Genomic DNA, 21225 nt, shown 5'->3' on the forward strand with positions numbered 1-21225 from the left:
TGCGGTCACTTGGGCGGATGGGGAGCTGATGGTAGGCGGACTTGAGGTCCACGGTGGAGAAGACTTTATATTGGGCAATCCGGTTGACCATGTCGGATATGCGGGGGAGAGGGTACGCGTCTAGTTATGTGTACCTGTTGATGGTCTGGCTATAGTCAATGACCATCCTTTGTTTCTCCCCTGTCTTCACTACTACCACCTGCGCTCTCCAGGGACTATTGCTGGCCTGGATTATGCCCTCCTTTAGGAGCCGCTGGACTTCGGACCGAATGAAGGTCCGGTCCTGGGCGCTGTACCGTCTGCTCCTAGTGGCGACGGGTTTGCAATCCGGGGTGAGGTTCGCAAACAAGGACGGGGGTTGCACCTTGAGGGTTGTGAGGCCACAGATAGTGAGTGGGGGTATTGGGCCGCCGAATTTGAACGTAAGGCTCTGTAGATTGCATTGGAAATCTAATCCCAGCAAGGTGGGGGCACAGAGTTGGGGAAGGACGTTTAGTTTGTAGTTTTTGAACTCCCTCCCCTGCACCGTTAGGGTAACGATGCAGAATCCCTGGGTCTGTACGGAGTGGGATCCTGCAGCTAGGGAAATCTTTTGTGCGCTGGGATAGGTGGTCATGGAACAGCGTCTTACCGTGTCGGGGTGTATAAAGCTCTCCGTGCTCCCGGAGTCGACTAGGCATGGCGTCTCGTGGCCATTTATTAGTACCGTTGTCGTCGTCGTCTGGAGTGTCCGGGGCCGAGCTTGATCGAGCGTAATTGAAGCGAGACGTGGTTGTAGTAGTGGAGTGGGGTCCGTTGTTGCCGTCCAAGATGGCGTCGGGGATGGACAAAATGGCCACCCCCATACATCGCACGTGGCTGGGGGGTCACAAGATGGCGGCGGGGGTGGACAAAATGGCCACCCCCACGCGTCGTACAGGTCTGGGGTGGTCCAAGATGGCGGCGCCCCTCCTCCCCTCGTGGTGGCCGGGACCCAAAATGGCGGCATCTGCGGGTCGCACATGGTGTGCGGGGGGGGCTGGGGAGCGCTAGGACTGCGAGCGCTAGGACCGCGCGGAGCTCCCTCACCGGGGATAGCGGTGGTCGGGGCGCAAGTAGGTGGCGCCGGCGGGTCAGGCGTGGGGCGCGTGGTGGGGGTTAGGGTGGCGTTAGGGACGCGCAAAACTCCCTCCTCTCCGTGGAGAGTGTTGGCCGGGACCCAAAGCGGTAGCGCCGGCGGTGGGTCATACATGGGCTGCGGAGAGGGGGGTTGGGGAGCATAAGCGGCGTGCAGAGCTCCCAGTTCTCCCGGGACCGCGGTGGTCGGGACCCAGAGCGCTGCGCCTGCGGGTCGTACATGGCGTGCTGGGGGGGTTGGGGCGCGTAAACTGCTTGCAGAGCTCCCTGTGCTCCCGGGACAGCGGCGACCTCGTGGGACCGGCACACAACCGCATAATGGCCCTTTTTCCCGCAGCTTTTGCAGATAGCTGCGCGGGCCGGGCAGCGCTGTCGGGGGTGTTTCGCCTGGCCGCAGAAATAACAGCGGGCGCCCCCGGTGCGACTCGGCGTTTGGACTGCGCAAGCCTGTAGGGTGTCCGGGGGGGGGGTAGGGGGTTCGCCGTGACGGGTACGTACGGGGCCCAATGGGTTGCCGCGCGGTCGGGGCCGTAGGCGCGGGTATTACGCGCGTCCACGTCTAGGGAGGCTGCTAGGACCCGTGCCTCTGAGTCCTAGCGACTCTTTATCTAGAAGTCTTTGGTCGATTTGGGAGGATTGCATACCTGCCACAAAAGCATCGCGCATTAACATGTCCGTGTGTTCGCTTGCGTTCACCGACGGGCAGCTGTAGGCTCGTCCCAAAATCAGCAGCGCGGCGTAGAATTTGTCCATCGATTCTCTGGGGGCTTGCCGTCTCGTCGCGAGCTGGTAGCGAGCGTAGATTTGGTTAACTGGGCGGACATAGAGACTTTTCAGTGCTGCGAACGCCGTCTGGAAATCCTCCGAGTCTTCGATGAGGGAGAAAATCTCCGTGCTCACCCTCGAGTGCAGGACCTGCAGTTTTTGGTCTTCTGAGACCCGGCCGGTGGTCGTTCTGAGGTAGGCCTCGAAGCAAGTCTGCCAGTGCTTGAAGGCTGCTGCCGCGTTCACTGCGTGGGGGCTGATCCTCAGGCATTCCGGAATGATCCTGAGCTCCATTGTCCTTTTTAGGCACGCTTAATAAATTGTAGCACACAAAGACTCCGTGAGACGAATAGAGTGAAGTTGATGAGGCTTTATTAAGCGTGTCTGTTCCCCCGCAGCTCGATAGTAAACTGGCCTGCGGGGGAAGACTCCGGCTTCCTATACTCCGCCTTCAGGGCGGAGCTAGAGGTCAACGGCCAACCAGGACCCGGGATCTGTCAGCCAATGACATTAGGGCTTCCAGTCCCACATGACCCCCAATACATACTACCACACTGACTGTGTGGCTCTGTCTCTTTCTGTCTGACTGTGCGGCTCCCTCTCCGTCTGACTGTGCGACTCTCTCGCTCTATCTCACTGAAAATGCTGCTCTCACTCTCTCTGTCTTTGTGTGCGGCAAGAGAGCGAGACCGAGTCGCACAGTCAGGCAGAGAGAGAGAGCCGCACTGTCAGACAGGGAGAGAGCCGCACTGTCAGACAGAGAGAGAGAGAGCTGCACAGTCAGACACGGAGAGAGTTGCATTTTCAGACACAGAGAGTGAGCCTCTCTCTGTGTCTGACAGTGCGGCTCTCTCTCTCTATCTGCCTAAATGTGCGGTTCTCTGTGTGTGTCTGACTGTGCGGCTCTGTCTCTTTCTGCCTGAGAGTGCGGCTCTTTGTCTCTTTCTGACAGTGCAGCTCCCTCTCTCCTCTGTCTGACTGTGCGGCTCTCCGTCTCTGTCCGAGTATGCGTCGCTCTCAATGTCTGTAGGGGCGGCTCTCTCCGTCTGCCTGACAGTGTGGCTGTCTCTCGTACTCTCTGTCGGATAGCGCGGCTTTCCCTCTATCACTGTGAAAGTGCTGCTCTCTCTCTCTGTCTGTCTGACTCTGCGGGTCTCTCTCGGTCTGATTGTGCGGTTCTCTGCTTCTGTCAGTGCGTGTTCCGCTCTGCGTCCGACAGTGCGGCTCTCTCTCGCTCTCTATCTGTCTGACAGTGCGGCTGTCTCGCGCGCTCTCTGTGCCTGACAGTGCGGCTCTCTGTCTGACAGTGCGGCTCTCTCACTCTCAGTGACAGACTGTACGGCTCTCTCTGTGTCTGACAGTGTGGCTTTCTCTCTGTGTAGGACAGTGTGGCTCTCTCTCGCTCTCTGTGTTGGACTGTGCGGCTGTCTCCTCCCTCTGCCTGACAGTGCGGCTCACTCTCCATGTTTCTGTGAGTGCAGCTCTCTCTCTCTGACAGCGCTGCTCTCTCTCTCTAGGTCGGATAGTGCGGCTCACCCTCTCTATGTCTGACAGTGCGCTTCTCTCTCTGTGTGTCTCACTGTGCGTCTCTGTCTCCCTCTCTGTTGAGAGTGCCTCTCTCTCTGTCTGACAGTGCGACTCTCTGACTGCGCGGTTCTCTCTCTGACAGTGCGGCTCTCTCTATCAGATTCTGCGTCTCCCTCACTCTCTCTGGGTGTGCGCATTCGCTCCCTGTCTGACTGTGCGGCTCTCTCTCTCTCTCTGTCTGTCTGATTGTAGGGTTCTCTCTCAGTATGAGAGTGTGTCTCTCCCACTTTCTCGGTCTGACCATGCGGCTCTCTCTCTCTCTCTGTCTGAGTGAGACTCTCTCTGTCTGAGAGTGCGGCTCTCTCTCTCACTGCTTGTGCGGTTCTCTCTCTCTCTCTGTCTGACTGTGCGGCTCTCTCTCTCTCTGTCTCACAGTGCGGCTCTCTCTCTCTGCCGGACAGTGCGGGTATCCCTTTCTCTCTCTGAAAGTGCGGCTGCCTCTCTGTCTCACAGTGCGGCTCTCTCTCTCTCTCTCTCTGTCGGACAGTGCAGCTCTCTCTCCGTGTCTGACATTGCGGCTCTCTCACTCTCTGTGCTTGGCTGTACGGCTCTCTCTCTGTCTGACAGTGCGAATCTCTCTGTATCTGGCAGTGTGGTTCTCTCTGTCTGATAATGCACCTCTCTCTCTGTCTTACAGTGCGGCTCGCTCTCTCTCTGCGTCTGAAAATACGGCTCTCTCTTTCTCTCTCTCTCTTTGTCTGACAGTGCGGCTCTCGCTCTCTCTGTCTGACAGTATGGCTCTCTCTCTCTGTCTACAGTGCGGATCTCTATCTCTCTGTCTGACTTTGCGTCCCTATCTCTGGGTCTGACAGTGCGGCACTCTCTCTCTCAACGTACCGCTCTCTCTCTGTCTGAGTGCGGCTCTCTCTCTGATAGTGCCTCTCTCTCTCTCTCTCTGATAGTCTCTCTCTCTCTCTCTCTGTCTCACAGTGCGGCTCTCTCTGCCGGACAGTGCGGGTATCCCTTTCTCTCTCTCTCTCTGAAAGTGCGGCTCTCTCTCTCGGTCTGTCTGACTGGGGGGCACTCTTTCCGTCTGTTTCTGAGAGTGTGGCTCTCTCACTCCGTCTGACAGTGCGGCACTCTCTCTCTCTCAACGTACCGCTCTCTCTCTCTCTCTCTGTCTGACTGTGCGGCTCTCTCTCTCTGTCAGATTCTGCGTCTCTCTCTCTCTGAAAGTGCGTCTCTCTCCGTCTGACAGTGCGCCTCTTGTTTCGGACAGTGCGGCTCTCTCACTCTCTGTCTGACATTGTGGCGTTCACTGTCTCTATCTGAATGTGCGGCCTTCTCTCTATGTCTGACAGTGCGACTCTCTATCTTTCTGACAGTGCGGCTCCCTCTCGCTCTCTGTGTGACTGTGCGTCTCTCTCTCTCTGTCTGACTGCGGCTCTCTCTTTCCATCTGACTGTGCGGCGCTCTCTCTCTGTCTGACAGTGTTACTCGCTCTGTGTCTGACAGTGCTGTTCTCTCACTCTGTGTCTGACAGTGCGGCTCTCCCTCCCTCGCTGACTGTGCGGCGCTCGCGCTCTCGCTCACTCTGACAATGCGGCTCTCTCTCTCTCTCTTCTCTGATGACTGTGCTGTTCTCACTCTCTCTGTCTGACTGTGCGGCAAGAGAGCGAGACAGAGTCGCACAGTCAGACAGAGAGAGCGCCGCTCTGTCAGACAGGGAGAGAGCCGCACTGTCAGACACAGAGAGTGAGCCTCTCTCTGACAGTGCGGCTCTCTCTCTCTCTGTTTGCCTAACTGTGGGGTTCTCTGTGTGTGTCTGACTGTGCGGCTCTGTCTCTTTCTGCCTGAGAGTGTGGACCTTTCTCTCTTTCTGACAGTCCGGATCTCTCTCTCTTTCTGAAAGTGCGGCTCTTTCTCTCTGTCTGACTATACGGCTCTCGCTCTCTCTCTAACTGTGTGACTCTCTCTCCCCCTGACAGTGGGCATCTTTCTCTCTATGTCTGACAGTGCGACTCTCTCTCTGTCTGACAGTGCGGCTCTCTTTCCGTGTCTGACAGTGCGGCTCTACCTCTCTCTCTCTCCGACTGACAATGCAGTTCTCTCTCTCTCTCTCTGTCTGACAGTGCGCTTCAATCTCTCTCTCTCTCTTTCTGAAAGTGCGGCTCTTTCTCTCTGTCTGACTATACGGCTCTCGCTCTCTCTCTAACTGTGTGACTCTCTCTCCCCCTGACAGTGCGGATCTCTCTCTCTCTGTCTGACAGAGCGGTTCTCTCTCTCTGACAGTGCGGCTCTATGTCTCTGTCTGTCTGACTGTGCGTCTCTCGCTGTCTGCCTGACAGTGCCGTTTTCTGTGTGTGTCTGACTGTGCGGCTCTGTCTCTTTCTGCCTGAGAGTGCGGCTCTCTCTCTGCTTCTGACAGTGTGGCTCTCTCTCTCTGAAAGTGCGGCACTCTCTCTCAATCTGACTGTGCGGCTCTCTCGCTCTCTCTCTGTCTGACTGTGCGGCACTCTCTGTGTGTCTAACAGTGTGGATCGTTGTCTCACTGACTGGGCGCCTGTCACTCCCCCCCTGACAGTGGGCTTCTCCCTCTCTGTCTGGCAGAGCGGCTCTCTCTCTCTCCCTCTCTCTGAAAGTGCGGCTCTCTCTCTCTCTGTCTGTCTGACTGTGTGGCTCTTTCTCTCTCTCTGTCTGACAGTGCAGCTCTCTCTCCCCCCTCTCTCTGAAACTGCGGCTCTCTCTCTCTGTCTGTCTGACTGTGAGGCTCTCTCTCTCTCCCTCTCTCTGAAAGTGCGGCTCCCTGTCTGTGTCTGACTGACTGTGCGGCTCTCTCTCTCTGCCCGACAGTGCGACTCTCTCTCTCTGCGTCTGACAGTGCGGCTCTCTCTCTCTATGTCTGACAGTGCGGCTCTCTCTCTCTCTGTCTGACAATGCGGCTCTCTCCCTCTGTCTGACAGTGCGGCTCTCTTTCTCCCGCTCTCTCTGAAAGTAACATCCGTAACAGCCTCCCCGAACAGGTGCCGGAATGTGGCGACTAGGGGCTTTTTACAGTAAGTTCATTTGAAGCCTACTTATGACAATAAGCGATTTTCATTTCATTTCATTTTCAAGTGTGGCTCTCTCTGTCTCACTGTGCGGCTCTCAATCTATGTCTGACAGTGGGGCTCCCTCGCTCTCTGACTGACAGTGCGGCTCTCTCTCTCTCTGCCTCTGACAGTGCGGCTCTCTCTCTCTCTCTGCCTCTGACAGTGCGGCTCTCTCTCTCTCTGCCTCTGACAGTGCGGCTCTCTCTCTCTATGTCTGACTGTGCGGCTCTCTCTCTTTCTGTCTGAAAGGTCGGCTCCCTCTAACTGTGTATGACAGTGCGGCTCTCTCTCTCTCTATGTCTGACAGTGCGGCTCCGTCTCTCTCTCTGTCTGTATGACTCTGCGGGTCTCTCCCTCTCTGGTTGATTGTGCGGCTCGCTCTCTCTGTCTGACAGTCCATCTCTCTCTCTCTCTTTCTGACAGCGCCTCTCTCTCACTCTCTCTCTCTGTCTGACAGTGCGGATCTCTCTCTCTCTGTCTGACAGAGCGGTTCTCTCTCTCTCTGACAGTGCGGCTCTATGTCTCTGTCTGTCTGACTGTGCGTCTCTCTCTGTCTGCCTGACAGTGCCGTTTTCTGTGTGTGTCCGACTGTGCGGCTCTGTCTCTTTCTGCCTGAGAGTGCGGCTCTCTCTCTGCTTCTGACAGTGTGGCTCTCTCTCTCTGAAAGTGCGGCACTCTCTCTCAATCTGACTGTGCGGCTCTCTCGCTCTCTCTCTGTCTGACTGTGCGGCACTCTGTGTGTCTAACAGTGTGGATCGTTCTCTCACTGACTGGGCGCCTGCCACTCCCCCCCTGACAGTGGGCTTCTCCCTCTCTGTCTGGCAGAGCGGCTCTCTCTCTCTCCCTCTCTCTGAAAGTGCGGCTCCCTCTCTCTGTCTGTCTGACTGTGTGGCTCTTTCTCTCCCTCTGTCTGACAGTGCGGCTCTCTCTCCCCCCTCTCTCTGAAACTGCGGCTCGCTCTCTCTGTCTGTCTGACTGTGAGGCTCTCTCTCTCTCCCTCTCTCTGAAAGTGCGGCTCCCTGTCTGTGTCTGACTGACTGTGCGGCTCTCTCTCTCTGCCCGACAGTGCGACTCTCTCTCTCTGCGTCTGACAGTGCGGCTCTCTCTCTCTATGTCTGACAGTGCGGCTCTCTCTCTCTGTCTGACAGTGCGGCTCTCTCTCTGTCTCTCTCTCTCTGTCTGACTGTGCGGCTCTCTCTCCCTGTGTCTGACAGTGCGGCTCTCTCTCTCGAATTCTGACAGTGCGGCTCACTCTCTCTGTCTGACAGTGCTGCTCTCTCTCTGTCTGACTGTGCGGCTCTCTCGCCCTCTCTATTGGTCTGACTGTGCGGCTCTCTCTCTGTCTGCTTGACTGTGCGGCCCTCTCTCCCTGTCTCAAGAGGCTTGGAATATAAAAGCAGGGATGTACTTCTGCAGCTTTATAAAGCATTATTTAGGCCCCATTTAGAATACTGTGAGCAATTTTGGGCCCCACACCTCAGGAAGGACATACTGGCACTGGAGCGGGTCCAGCGGAGATTCACACGGATGATCCCAGGAATGGTAGGCCTAACATACGATGAACGTCTGAGGATCCTGGGATTATATTCATTGGAGTTTAGGAGGTTGAGGGGAGATCTAATAGAAACTTACAAGATAATGAATGGCTTAGATAGGGTGGATGTAGGGAAGTTGTTTCCATTAGCAGGGGAGACTATGACCCGGGGGCAGAGCCTTAGAATAAAAGGGAGTCACTTTAGAACAGAGATGAGGAGAAATTTCTTCAGCCAGAGAGTGGTGGGTCTGTGGAATTCATTGCCACAGAGGGCGGTGGAGGCCGGGACGTTGAGTGTCTTTAAGACAGAAGTTGATAAATTCTTGATTTCTCGAGGAATTAAGGGCTATGGAGAGAGAGCGGGTAAATGGAATTGAAATCAGCCATGATTGAATGGTGGAGTGGACTCAATGGGCCGAATGGCCTTACTTCCGCTCCTATGTCTTCTGGTCTTACTGCGGCTCTCTCTCTCTCTCTCTGTCTTACTGTGCGGCTCTCTCTCTATCTGTCTCCTGACTAAGTGGCTCTCATTCTCTCTGTCTGACTGTGCGGCTGTCTCTCTCTATGAATGACAGTGCGGCTCTCTCTGCCTGTGCGAAAGTGCGGTTCCCTCTGCGTGTCGGACTGTGCGGCTCTCCCTCTCTCTCTGCCTGACAGTGCGTCTCTCTCTCTCCATGCCTGACAGTGCGTCTCTCTCTCTCCATGCCTGACAGTGCGGCTCTCTCTCTCTATGTCTGACTGTGCGGCTCTCTCTCTCTGACAGTGCGGCTCTCTCTCTCTATGTCTAACAGTGCGATTGTCTCTCTCTAATTCTTACAGTGCGGCTCTCTCTCTCGCTCTCTCTGTCTGACTGCTGCTCTCACTGTCTCCATCTGACATGGCGTCTCTCTCCCTGTGTCTGCAGTTCGGCTCTCTCTCCGACTATGTGCCGCTCTCAATGTCTGTCGGCGCTGCTCTCTCTGTCTGCCTGACAGTGTGGCACTCTCTGTCTCTCCCTATCTGACTGTGCGGCTCTCTCTCTGTCTGTCTGACTGTGCGGCTCCCTCTCTCTGACTGCCGTTCTCGCTCTCTCTCTCTCTGTCTGACTGTGCGGCTGTCTCTCTCTGTGAATGATGGTGTGGCTCTCCTGTGCGACAGTGCGGTTCCCTCTGCGTGTCGGACTGTGCGGTTCTGTAACTCTCTGTCTGAGATGTGGCTCTCTCTCTGACAATGCGGCTCTCCCTCTCTCTCTCTGACAGTGCGGCTCTCTACCTCTCTCTCTCTCTCTCTCTCTCTCTCTGAAAGTGCGGCTCTCTCTCTCTCTTTTTGACAGTGCGGCTCTCTCTCTCTGTCTGACAGTGCGGCTCTCTCTCTCTGACAGTGCGGCTCTCTCTCTCTATGTCTAACAGTGCGATTGTCTCTCTCTAATTCTTACAGTGCGGCTCTCTCTCTCGCTCTCTCTGTCTGACTGCTGCTCTCACTGTCTCCATCTGACATGGCGTCTCTCTCCCTGTGTCTGCAGTTCGGCTCTCTCTCTCTCTGTGACTGTCAGTGCAGCTCTCTCTCGCTCTGTCTGACAGTACGGCTCTCTCTCTCTCTCTCTCTGTCTGACTGTGTGGCTCTCTCTCTCTCTGTCTGACTGTGCGGCTCTCTCTCTGTCTGCCTGACTGTGCGGCTCTCTCTCTCTCTCTGCTGACAATGCGGCTCTCTCTCGGTCTGACTGTGCGGCTCTCTCTCTCTGCCTGACTGTGCGGCTCTCTCTCTCTGTGTCTCTCTCTCTGCCTGACTGTGCGGCTCTCTCTCTCTGTGTCTCTCTCTCTGTCTGACTGCGGCTCTTTCTCTGTCTGACTGTGCGGCTCTCTCATGTCAGTGCTGCTCTCTCTCTATCTGTCACCTGACTTTGTGGCTCTCTCATTCTCTCTGTCCCACTGTGCGGCAGTCTCTCTCTCTCTGAATGACAGTGCGACTCTCTCTGCCTGTGTGACAGTGCGGTTCCGTCTGCGTGTCTGACTGTGCGGCTCTCTCTCTCTCTGTCTGACTGTGCGGCTCTCTCTCTGTCTGCCTGACTGTGGGGCTCTCTCAGTCTGACAATGCGGCTCTCTCTCGGTCTGACTGTGCGGCTCTCTCTCTCTCTCTCTGTCTGACTGTGCGTCTCTCTCTCTCTCTCTCTCTCTGTCTGACTGTGCGGCTCTCTCGATTTCTGCCTGACTGTGCGGCTCTCACTCTGTGTCTGACTGCGGCTCCCTCTCTCTCTCTGTCTGACTGTGTGTCTCTCTCTCTCATGTCAGTGCTGCTCTCTCTCTATCTGTGTCCTGTCTATGTGGCTCTCTCATTCTTTCTGTCCGACTGTGCGGCTGTCTCTCTCTCTGAATGACAGTGCGACTCTCTCTGACTGTGCGGCTCTTTAACTCTCTGTCTGAGATGTGGCTCTCTCTCTGACAATGCGGCTCATACTCTCTCTCAGTCTGAAAGTGCGGCTCTCCCTCAGTCTGTGACAGTGCGGCTCTCTCTCTCTCTTTCTCTATGTCTGACAGTGCGGCTCTCTCTCTGTCTGACAGTGCGGCTCTCTCTCTGTCTGACAGTGCGGCTCTCTCTCTGTCTGACAGTGCGGCTCTCTCTCTGTCTGACAGTGCGGCTCTCTCTATCTCTAAGCCTGACAGTGTGGTTCTGTCTCTCTCTGTCTGACGGTGCGGCACTCTCTCTCTAATTCTGACAGTGCGGCTCTCTCTCTCTCCCTGTCTGACTGTGCGGCCCTCTCTCTCTCTCTTTCTGACTGTGCGGCTCTCTCTCTCTCTCTGTCTGACTGTGCGGCTCTCTCTCTCTCCCTGTCTGACTGTGCGGCCCTCTCTCTCTCTCTGTCTGACTGTGCGGCCCTCTCTCTCTCTCTTTCTGACTGTGCGGCTCTCTCTCTCTCTCTCTGTCTGACTGTGCGGCCCTCTCTCTCTCTCTTTCTGACTCTGCGGCTCTCTCTCTCTCTCTCTGTCAGTGCTGCTCTCTATCTGTCTCCTGACTATGTGGCTCTCTCATTCTCTCTGTCCAACTGTGCGGCTGTCTCTCTATGAATGACAGTGCGGCTCTCTCTGCCTGTGCCACAGTGCGGTTCCCTCTGCGTGTCTGAATGTGCGGCCCTGTAACTCTCTGTCTGAAATGTGTCTCTCTCTCTCTGACAATGCGGCTCTTGCTCTCTCTCAGTCTGACTGTGCGGCTGTCCATCTCTCTCTCTGACAGTGCGGGTCGCTCTCTCTGACTGTGCGGCTCTCTCTCTCTCTATGCCTGACAGTACGGCTCTCTCTCTCTCTGTCTGACAGTGCGGCAGTAATATAGTAATAGAGATGTGGAGGACGAAATTGCAAAACAGATTATGATAGGTGTGGAGGACTCAGGGCAGTTGTCATGGGTGACTTTAACTTTCCAAATATTGATTGGAACGATCAATATTTGGAATATAGGTCGAACAGTTCGGATGGGGCATTTTTTGTACAGTGTGTGTAGGAGGGTTTTCTGACACAATATGTGGATAGGCCGACAAGAGGTGGGGCCACATTGGATTTGGGACTGGGTAATGAACGGGCCAAGTGATAGATTTGTTTGTGCGAGAGAACTTTGGAGATAGTGACCATAATTCGGTGTCTTTCACTATTGCAATGGAGAGGGATAGGGCCATACGTCATAATTGAGGGAGCGGTAATTATGATGCGATTAGGCAAGAATTAGGGAGCATACGATGGGAACAGAAACTGTCAGGGAAAGGCACAAATTAAAAGTGGAGCTTGTTCAAGGAACAAATACTGCGTGTCCTTGATAGGTATGTCCCTGTCAGGCAGGGAGGGAATGGGCGTGTGAGGGAACCATGGTTCACAAAAGAGGTTGAATGTCTTGTCAAGACGAAAAAGGAAGCGTGTGTAAGGATGAGAAAATGAGGTTCAGTTGGGTCGCTTGAGGGTTACAAGGTAGCAAGGAATAAGCTGAACAAAGAGCTTGGGAAAGCTAGGAGGAGGTATGAGAAGTCCTTGGCGTGTCGGATCGAAGAAAAACGCAAGGCCTTTTACTCTTAAGTGAGAAATAAAAGAATGACCAGAGTGAGATTAGGGCCGGTCAAGGACAGCAGTGGGAACTTGTGCATGGAGTTAGAAGAGATAGAAGCGTTGAATGAGCACTTTTCTTCAGTGTTCACCAAGGTGAGGGGCCATGTTTTTGAGGATGAGAGTGTGATACAGGCGGGTAGGCTGGAGGAGGTAGATGTTCTGAGGAAGGATGTGTTAGCAATTTTGAAAAACGTTAGAGTCGTCAAGTCCCCTGGGCCAGATGAGATATATCCTAGGATTCTTTGGGAGGCAAGGGATGAAATTTCAGAGCCTTTGGCTTTGACCTTTGGGACCTCGCTGTCCACGGGGATAGTACCAGATGAATGGAGAGTGGTGAATGTTGTTCCTCTGTTCAAGAAAGGGAACATGAATGACGCTGGTAATTATAGGCCGGTTAGTCTTACTTCGGTGGTCGGTAAGTTAATGGAAAACGTCCTGAAGGATAGGATTTATGACCATTTGGAAAGATGCAGCTTAATCAGGCATAGTCAACACGGATTCGTGAAGGGTAAGTCTTGCCTCACAAATTTGATTGAATTCTTTGAGGAGGTAACTAGGTGTGTAGATGAAGGTAGAGCAGTTGATGTCGTATACATGGATTTTAGTGAGGCGTTAGATAAGATACCCCATAGTCGGCTCATGAAGAAAGTAAGGAGGTGTGGGATAGAGGGAAATTTGGCCAATTGGATAAGTAACTGGATATAACAAAAAAGACAGAGTGGTGGTGGATGGAAAATTTCCAGACTGGAGACCAGTTAACAGCGGTGTACCACAGGGACCAGTGCTGGGTCCTCTGCTATTTGTGATTTTTATCAATGACTTGGAGGAGGGGGCTGAAGGGCGGGTCAGTAAATTTGCTGATGGCACCAAGATTGGTGGAATACTGGATGAGGTGGAGGGCTGTTGTAGGCTGCAAAGAGACATTGATAGGATGCAGAGCTGGGTCGTAAAATGGCACATGGAGTTTAACCCTGATAAGAGCGAGGTGATTCATTTTGGTACAAAACATTTGAATGCGGATTACAGGGTCAACGTCAGGAATCTGAGGAATATGCAGGAACAGAGAGATCTTGGGGTTCATGTCCACAGATCTCTGAAGGTTCCCACTCAAGTGAATAGAGCCAGGAAGAAGGCCTATAGTATGTTCGCGTTTATTAACAGGGGGCTTGAGGTTAAGAGCCGTGGGGTTATGCTGCAACTGTACATGACCCTGGTGAGACCACATTTGGAGCATTGTGTGCAGTTCTGGTCACCTAACTATAGGAAGGATGTGGAAGCATTGGAAAGGGTGCAAAGGGGATTTACTATGATGCTGCCTGGTTTGGAGGATCGGTCCTTTGAGGAAAGGTTGAGGTAACCACGGCTTTTCTCTTTCGTGCGGAGGAAGACGAGAGGCAACTTAATAAAGGTTTATAAGATGATGAGGGCGATAGATAGAGCGGACGTTCAGAGACTATTTCCTCGATGGATGTACCAAGGGGGCATAACTAAAAGGTTCACAGTGGGAGATATAGCAGGGATGTCCGAGGTTGTATTCTTTAATCAGAGAGTGGTTCGGGTGTGGAATGGACTGCCTGCTGTGATAGTGGAATTGGACACGTTAGAAACTTTCAAGCGGTTATTGGATAGGCACATGGAGCACACCAGAATGACAGGGAGTGGGATAGCTTGATCTTACATAGAACATAGAACGATACAGCGCAGTACAGGCCCTTCGGCCCACGATGTTGCACCGAAACAAAAGCCATCTAACCTACACTATGCCATTATCATCCATATGTTTATCCAATAAACTTTTAAATGCCCTCAATGTTGGCGAGTTCACTACTGTAGCAGGTAGGGCATTCCACGGCCTCACTACTCTTTGCGTAAAGAACCTACCTCTGACCTCTGTCCTATATCTATTACCCCTCAGTTTAAAGCTATGTCCCCTCGTGCCAGCCATTTCCATCTGCGGGAGAAGACTCTCACTGTCCACCCTATCCAACCCCCTGATCATTTTGTATGCCTCTATTAAGTCTCCTCTTAACCTTCTTCTCTCCAACGAAAACAACCTCAAGTCCATCAGCCTTTCCTCATAAGATTTTCCCTCCATACCAGGCAACATCCTGGTAAATCTCCTCTGCACCCGCTCCAAAGCCTCCACGTCCTTCCTATAATGCGGTGACCAGAACTGTACGCAATACTCCAAATGCGGCCGTACCAGAGTTCTGTACAGCTGCAACATGACCTCCTGACTCCGGAACTCAATCCCTCTACCAATAAAGGCCAACACTCCATAGGCCTTCTTCACAACCCTATCAACCTGGGTGGCAACTTTCAGGGATCTATGTACATGGACACCTAGATCCCTCTGCTCATCCACACTTTCAAGAACTTTACCATTAGCCAAATATTCCGCATTCCTGTTATTCCTTCCAAAGTGAATCACCTCACACTTCTCTACATTAAACTCCATTTGCCACCTCTCAGCCCAGCTCTGCAGCTTATCTATATCCCTCTGTAACCTGCTACATCCTTCCACACTATCGACAACATCACCGACTTTAGTATCGTCTGCAAATTTATTCACCCACACTTCTGCGCCTTCCTCTAGGTCATTGATAAAAATGACAAACAGCAACGGCCCCAGAACAGATCCTTGTGGTACTCCACTTGTAACTGAACTCCATTCTGAACATTTCCCATCAACCACCACCCTCTGTCTTCTTTCAGCTAGCCAATTTCTGATCCACATCTCTAAATCACCCTCAATCCCCAGCCTCCGTATTTTCTGCAATAGCCTACCGTGGGGAACCTTATCAAACGCTTTGCTGAAATCCATATACGCCACATCAACTGCTCTACCCTCGTCTACCTGTTCAGTCACCTTCTCAAAGAACTCGATAAGGTTTGTGAGGCATGACCTACCCTTCACAAAGCCATGCTGACTATCCCTGATCATATTATTCCTATCTAGATGATTATAAATCTTGTCTCTTATAATCCCCTCCAAGACTTTACCCACTACAGACGTGAGGCTCACCGGTCTATAGTTGCCGGGGTTGTCTCTGCTCCCCTTTTTGAACAAAGGGACCACATTTGCTATCCTCCAGTCCTCTGGCACTATTCCTGGAGCCAATGATGACATCTTGGTTTTGGACAAGGCTCGGCACAACATCGAGGCCTGAAGGGCCTGTTCTGTGCTGTACTGTTCTATGTTCTATGTCTGACTGTACGGCTCTGGCTCTCTCTCACTGTCTGTTAAGTGCGGCTCTCTGTGGCTGACAGTTCGGCTCTCTGTTTGTCTCTGTGTCTGACAGTGCGGTCTCTCTCTGTGAATGACAGTGCCGCTCTTTCTCTCTCTCTCTCTCTGTCTGACTGTGTTGCTCTGTCTCTCTCACTGTCCGACAGTGCGGCTCCCTCTGTCTGACAGTGCGGCTCCATCTCTCTATCTGACTGTTGGGCTCTGTCTCTCTCACTGTCCGACAGTGCGGCTCCCTCTGTCTGACAGTGCAGCTCCATCTCTCTGTCTGACTGTTGGGCTCTGTCTCACTGTCCGACAGTGCGGCTCCCTCTGTCTGACAGTGCGGCTCCATCTCTCTGTCTGACTGTTGGGCTCTGTCTCCCTCTCACTCTCTGACTGTGCGGCTCTGTGTGTGTGTCTGTGTCTAACAATGCGGTCCCTCTCTGTGAATGGCAGTGCGGCACTCTCTCTCTGACTGTGCGGCTCTCTCTCTCTGTCTGTATCTAACAATGCGGTCTCTCTCTGTGAATGACAGTAAGCACTCGTTCTCTGTGTCTGACAGTGCCCACTCTCTCTCTATGTCTGACAATGCGTCTCTCTCTATTTCCGACAGTGCGGCTCTCTCTGTGTGCCTGACTGCGCGACTCCGTCGCTCTCTCTCTGTCTGACAGTGCGGCTCTCTCTCTGTCTGACAGTGCGGCTCTCTCTCTGTGTCTGACAGTACAGCTCCCTCTCTGTCTGACTGTGCGGCTCTCTCTCTCTGACTGAGCGAGCGGCTCTCTGTGTCTGACAGTCCGTCTCTCTCGCTTCCTCTCCGTCTACAGTGCGTCTCTCTCTCTCTGTCTGACTCTGCGGTTCCCTCTCACACTCTGTCTGACAGTGCGCTCTCTTTCTGTCTGTCTGACAGTGCGGCCTCTCTCTGCGAATGACAGTGCGGCCCTCTCTGTCTGTCTGACAGTGCGGCTCTCTCTTTGTCTGTCTGACAGTGCGGCTCTCTCTCTGTCTGACAGTGCGGCTCTCTCTCTGTCTGACAGTGCGGTCTCTCTCTGTCTGTCTGACAGTGCGGTCTCTCTCTGTCTGTCTGACAGTGCGGCTCTCTCTGTCTGTCTGACAGTGCGGTCTCTCTCTGTCTGTCTGACAGTGCGGCTCGCAGTCTCTCTGTCTGACAGTGCGGTCTCTCTCTGTCTGTCTGACAGTGCGGCTCGCAGTCTCTCTGTCTGACAGTGCGGCTCTCTCTCTGTCTGTCTGACAGTGCGGCTCGCAGTCTCTCTGTCTGACAGTGCGGCTCTCTCTCTGTCTGACAGTGCGGTCTCTCTCTGTCTGTCTGACAGTGCGGCTCGCAGTCTCTCTGTCTGACAGTGCGGCTCTCTCTCTGTCTGACAGTGCGGTCTCTCTCTGTCTGTCTGACAGTGCGGCTCGCAGTCTCTCTGTCTGACAGTGCGGTCTCTCTCTGTCTGTCTGACAGTGCGGCTCGCAGTCTCTCTGTCTGACAGTGCGGCTCTCTCTCTGTCTGTCTGACAGTGCGGCTCGCAGTCTCTCTGTCTGACAGTGCGGCTCTCTCTCTCTCTGTCTGACAGTGCGGTCTCTCTCTGTCTGTCTGACAGTGCGGCTCGCAGTCTCTCTGTCTGACAGTGCGGCTCTCTCTCTGTCTGTCTGACAGTGCGGCTCGCAGTTTCTCTGTCTGACAGTGCGGCGCTCTCTCTGTCTGACAGTGCGGTCTCTCTCTGTCTGTCTGACAGTACGGCTCTCTCTGTGTGAATGAGAGTACGGCTCTCTCTGTCTCTGTGTCTGACAGTGCGGCTCTCTCTCTCTCTCTCTGTCTAACAGTCCGGCTCTCTCTCTGTCTGACAATGCAGCTCTCTCTCTCTGTCTGACAGTGCGGCTCTCTTTCTCTCTGTCTGACAGTGCGGCTCTCCCCCCCCCCCCCCCCCTCTCTCTGTCTGACAATGCGGCTCTCTCTCTCTCTGTCTGACAGTGCGGCACTCCCTCTCTCTCTGTCTGACTGTGCGGCTCCATCACTCTGTCTGACTGTTGACCCCTGTCTCTCTCTCACTGTCTGACAGTGCGGCTCCCTCTCTGTCTCTGTGTCTAACAGTGCGGTCTCTCTCTGTGAATGACAGTCCGACTCTCTCTCTGTCTGTCTGACAGTGCGGCTCTCAGTCTCTCTGTCTGACAGTGCGGCTCTCTCTCTGTCTGTCTGACAGTGCGGCTCGCAGTCTCCCTGTCTGACAGTGCGGTCTCTCTCTGTCTGTCTGACAGTGCGGCTCTCAGTCTCTCTGTCTGACAGTGCGGCTCTCTCTCTGTCTGTCTGACAGTGCGGCTCGCAGTCTCCCTGTCTGACAGTGCGGTCTCTCTCTGTCTGTCTGACAGTGCGGTCTCTCTCTGTCTGTATGACAGTACGGCTCTCTGTGTGAATGAGAGTACGGCTCTCTCTGTCTCTGTGCCTGACAGTACGGCTCTCTCTCTCTCTCTGTCTAACAGTCCGGCTCTTTCTCTGTCTGACACTGCGGCTCTCTCTCTCTGTCTGACAGTGCGGCTCTCTTTCTCTCTGTCTGACAGTGCGGCTCTCCCCCTCTCTCTCTCTGTCTGACAATGCGGCTTGCTCTCTCTGTCTGACAGTGCGGCACTCTCTCTCTCTCTCTGTCTGACTGTGCGGCTCCATCACTCTGTCTGACTGTTGACTCTCTCTCACTGACAGTGCGGTCTCTCTCTGTCTGTCTGACAGTACGGCTCTCTCTGTGTGAATGAGAGTACGGCTCTCTCTGTCTCTGTGTCTGACAGTGCGGCTCTCTCTCTCTCTCTCTCTGTCTAACAGTCCGGCTCTCTCTCTGTCTGACAATGCAGCTCTCTCTCTCTGTCTGACAGTGCGGCTCTCTTTCTCTCTGTCTGACAGTGCGGCTCTCCCCCCCCCCTCTCTCTCTCTCTCTCTCTCTGTCTGACAATGCGGCTCTCTCTCTCTCTGTCTGACAGTGCGGCACTCCCTCTCTCTCTGTCTGACTGTGCGGCTCCATCACTCTGTCTGACTGTTGACCCCTGTCTCTCTCTCACTGTCTGACAGTGCGGCTCCCTCTCTGTCTCTGTGTCTAACAGTGCGGTCTCTCTCTGTGAATGACAGTCCGACTCTCTCTCTCTCTGTCTGACAGTGCGGCTCTCAGTCTCTCTGTCTGACAGTGCGGCTCTCTCTCTGTCTGTCTGACAGTGCGGCTCTCTCTCTCTCTCTATGTCTGACCATGCGGCTCTCTCTTTCAGACTGTGCGGCTCTCTCTCTCTGTGTCTGACTGTGCGGCTCTGTCTCTCTCTCTCACTGTCTGACAGTGCGACTCCCTCCCTCCTGTCTGACAGTGCGGCTCCATCTCCCTGACTGTTGGGCTCTGTTTCTCTCTCACTGTCTGACAGTGCGGTTCATTCTATGTCTGACTGTGCGGCTCTCTCTCTCTCGCTGTCTGACAGTGCGGCTCGCTCTGTGTCTCTGTATCTAACAGTGCGGTCTCTCTCTCTCTGATTGGTAATGCGGCTCTCTCTCTGTCTGACAGTGCGGCTCTCTCTCTCTCTGTCTGACAGTGCGGCTCTCTCTCTGTCTGTCTGACAGTGCGGCTCTCTCTCTCTCTGTCTGACAGTGCGGCTCTCTCTCTCTCTGTCTGACAGTTCGTCTCTCTCTCGCTGTCTGACAGTGCAGCTCTCTCTCCCTGTCTAACAGTGCGGCTCTCTGTGTGTCTGGGCGGCGCTCTCTCTGTCTGTCTGACTGTATGGCTCTCTCTGTTTCTGACTGCGTCTCTCTGTGTCTGACAGTGCGGCTCTCTCTCTCCCTCTCTCTGTCAGACAGTGCAGCTATCTCTCTGTTTATGACAGTGCGACTCTCTCTCCCTCTGACTGTGTGGCTCTCTCTCTCTGTGACTGTGCGGTTCTCTCTCTCTCTGTGTCTGACAGTGCAGCTCTGTCTTTCTGACAGTGCGTCTCTCTCTCTCTGTCTGACTGTGCGAATGGGCGCGGGACAGAGGCTGATTCACTGTCAATGACCTGGAGAGAGCACTATGTACCTCTCTAACTTTTCCATTCTGTTTCTGTGCAGGGAAATGTGGAAATTGAAACATACTGGTTGACAGGGAAGCGTGATAAGGACGCTAACGCACAGGCTGCCTGCCCACAATATGAGAATCAAGCAATCAGCACAACAACCCTGTCACCACTATCTTCAGTGGGTGGTAAGGGAGAATTGGTGAGACATCCCCTGTCTACATTAAAGAAAGATCCCCAGCCAATAGAAATATATGATCAGAGCCACTGGGCATGATTTGCTGCGCTTGAGTGCTGGCTGAGATGAGAAGATCCCATGTAGCTTTTCGGCTGTACAGCTCGCTTTTCCCATTACATTAGAAATTCCTGCAGCCTTGCCCACACTGTCACACTGGCGCGGCAGGGCAGAAGAAAACTGCGAATACCAGGAATCCCGAGGTTGGAAAAAGGTGCCCTGGTCTCCAACCAAATACATCAAACCCGCCGCGCCCCCCCCCCCCCCCCCCCACGTACACACTGATCCCCTCACCACGTCCCCACACAAGGAAACCATCCCGTCACCCCACACTTGGAACTCCACAGAGTTGCCCTCTCACTGCTCCAAGAGCCAGAGGGCAGAGCCCAAGTACCATACCTGGGAGCTATACATACATGGGCAACCCGTAGTGGGTTCCCTCCGTCTGCTTTAATGTTTTGAAAACATGTGAACCTCCCCGATGTGACGTCACATCAATGAGGGAGAAATCCTAATGTAAGGGCAACTTTTGGCGGGAAAACCATTTATGAGATTATAATTAAATTCTAATTAAACTGCTCCGCATTTCATTATGAACAAAGCTGATCATCCAACTCCGTAACCTGTCCCTGCCGTTCGCCCTTTAATCCCTTTCAATCCAAATGCTCCATGTCACTACTTCTTTAAGACATACATAGAAGCATACAAAGAAAATCGAAGCAGGAGGAGGCCTTTCGGCCCTCAAGCTGCGGACCCATTCATTATGATCATAAAAATCAATATGCTGATCCCGCCTTCCTCTTCTCCCCCTTGATCCCTTTAACCCCAAGAGCTACATCTAATTCCTTCTTGAAATTACACAATGTTTTAACCTCAACTACATTTTGTAATAGTGAATTCCACAGATTCACCACTCTGTCTGGATGAAGGAACCTCTCCTCACCTCAGTCCTACAGTCCTCAGTCTTTACCCTCAAGCTATGACCCCTAGTTATGAACTCCCCCCACCACCCGGAACATTCTTTCTGAATCTACCCGATCTAATCCTGTTAGAATTTTGCAAGTTTCACTCTTCTAAACTTCAGTGAATAGTCTTAACCGATTTAGTCTCTCCTCATATGTGAGTCACGCCATCCCAGGAGTCAGCTTGGTAAACCTTCACTGCACTCCCTCCATAACAAGAACATTCTTCATCAGATAAGGTCACCAAAACTGCGCACAATACTGAAGGTGTGGCCTCAACAATGCCCTACACAATTGCAGTAAAACATCCCTATTCCGATACTCAAATCCTCTCACATCCTCTCACTATGAAGGCCAACATATGATTTGCCTTCTTTACTGCCTGCTCTACCTGCGCATTTACTTTCAGCGACTGGTGCAGAAAGACACCAAGGTCTCACTGAGTATCCACCTCTCAATCTATACATATTCAAATCATAATGTACCTTCCTATTTTTGCTACCGAACGGTTCTTGCCTTGGTTCACCGCTGGGGGGGGGGGGGGGGCGATTCTCCGTTGCGCTGGCAGCGCACCCACACCCGAGGATTGCCCGACGGCGTGGGGCTGCCCACAATATGAGACCCCGCTGACTGGATGGCGGGACTGAGAATCCCGCTACCGGCGTGGTTGTGGGGGGGGGGGGGGGGAAA

The 21225-nt window shown here is 53.5% G+C and overlaps 1 protein-coding gene across 20 annotated transcripts in view; it reads left to right on the forward strand.

The window, feature by feature from the left end:
* LOC140426724 (soluble guanylate cyclase 88E-like) overlaps nt 1-21225 on the forward strand; it is a 581053-nt gene that overhangs the window by 512988 nt on the left and 46840 nt on the right. For 13 of the 20 annotated variants that reach the window (XM_072511824.1, XM_072511828.1, XM_072511833.1 and 10 more), the window contains one exon: nt 19394-19540. The exons of 5 other annotated variants lie outside the window; for them this stretch is intronic. In XM_072511824.1, coding sequence (XP_072367925.1) covers nt 19394-19540 — 147 coding nt within the window. Of the gene's footprint in view, nt 1-19393; nt 19541-21225 lie in introns of those variants that run through there. 2 more of the 20 variants (XR_011948285.1, XR_011948284.1) reach the window with 2 other exon arrangements.

The sequence above is a fragment of the Scyliorhinus torazame genome, chromosome 7, assembly GCF_047496885.1.
Source record: "Scyliorhinus torazame isolate Kashiwa2021f chromosome 7, sScyTor2.1, whole genome shotgun sequence".
In the NCBI taxonomy this organism is placed as follows: domain Eukaryota; kingdom Metazoa; phylum Chordata; class Chondrichthyes; order Carcharhiniformes; family Scyliorhinidae; genus Scyliorhinus; species Scyliorhinus torazame.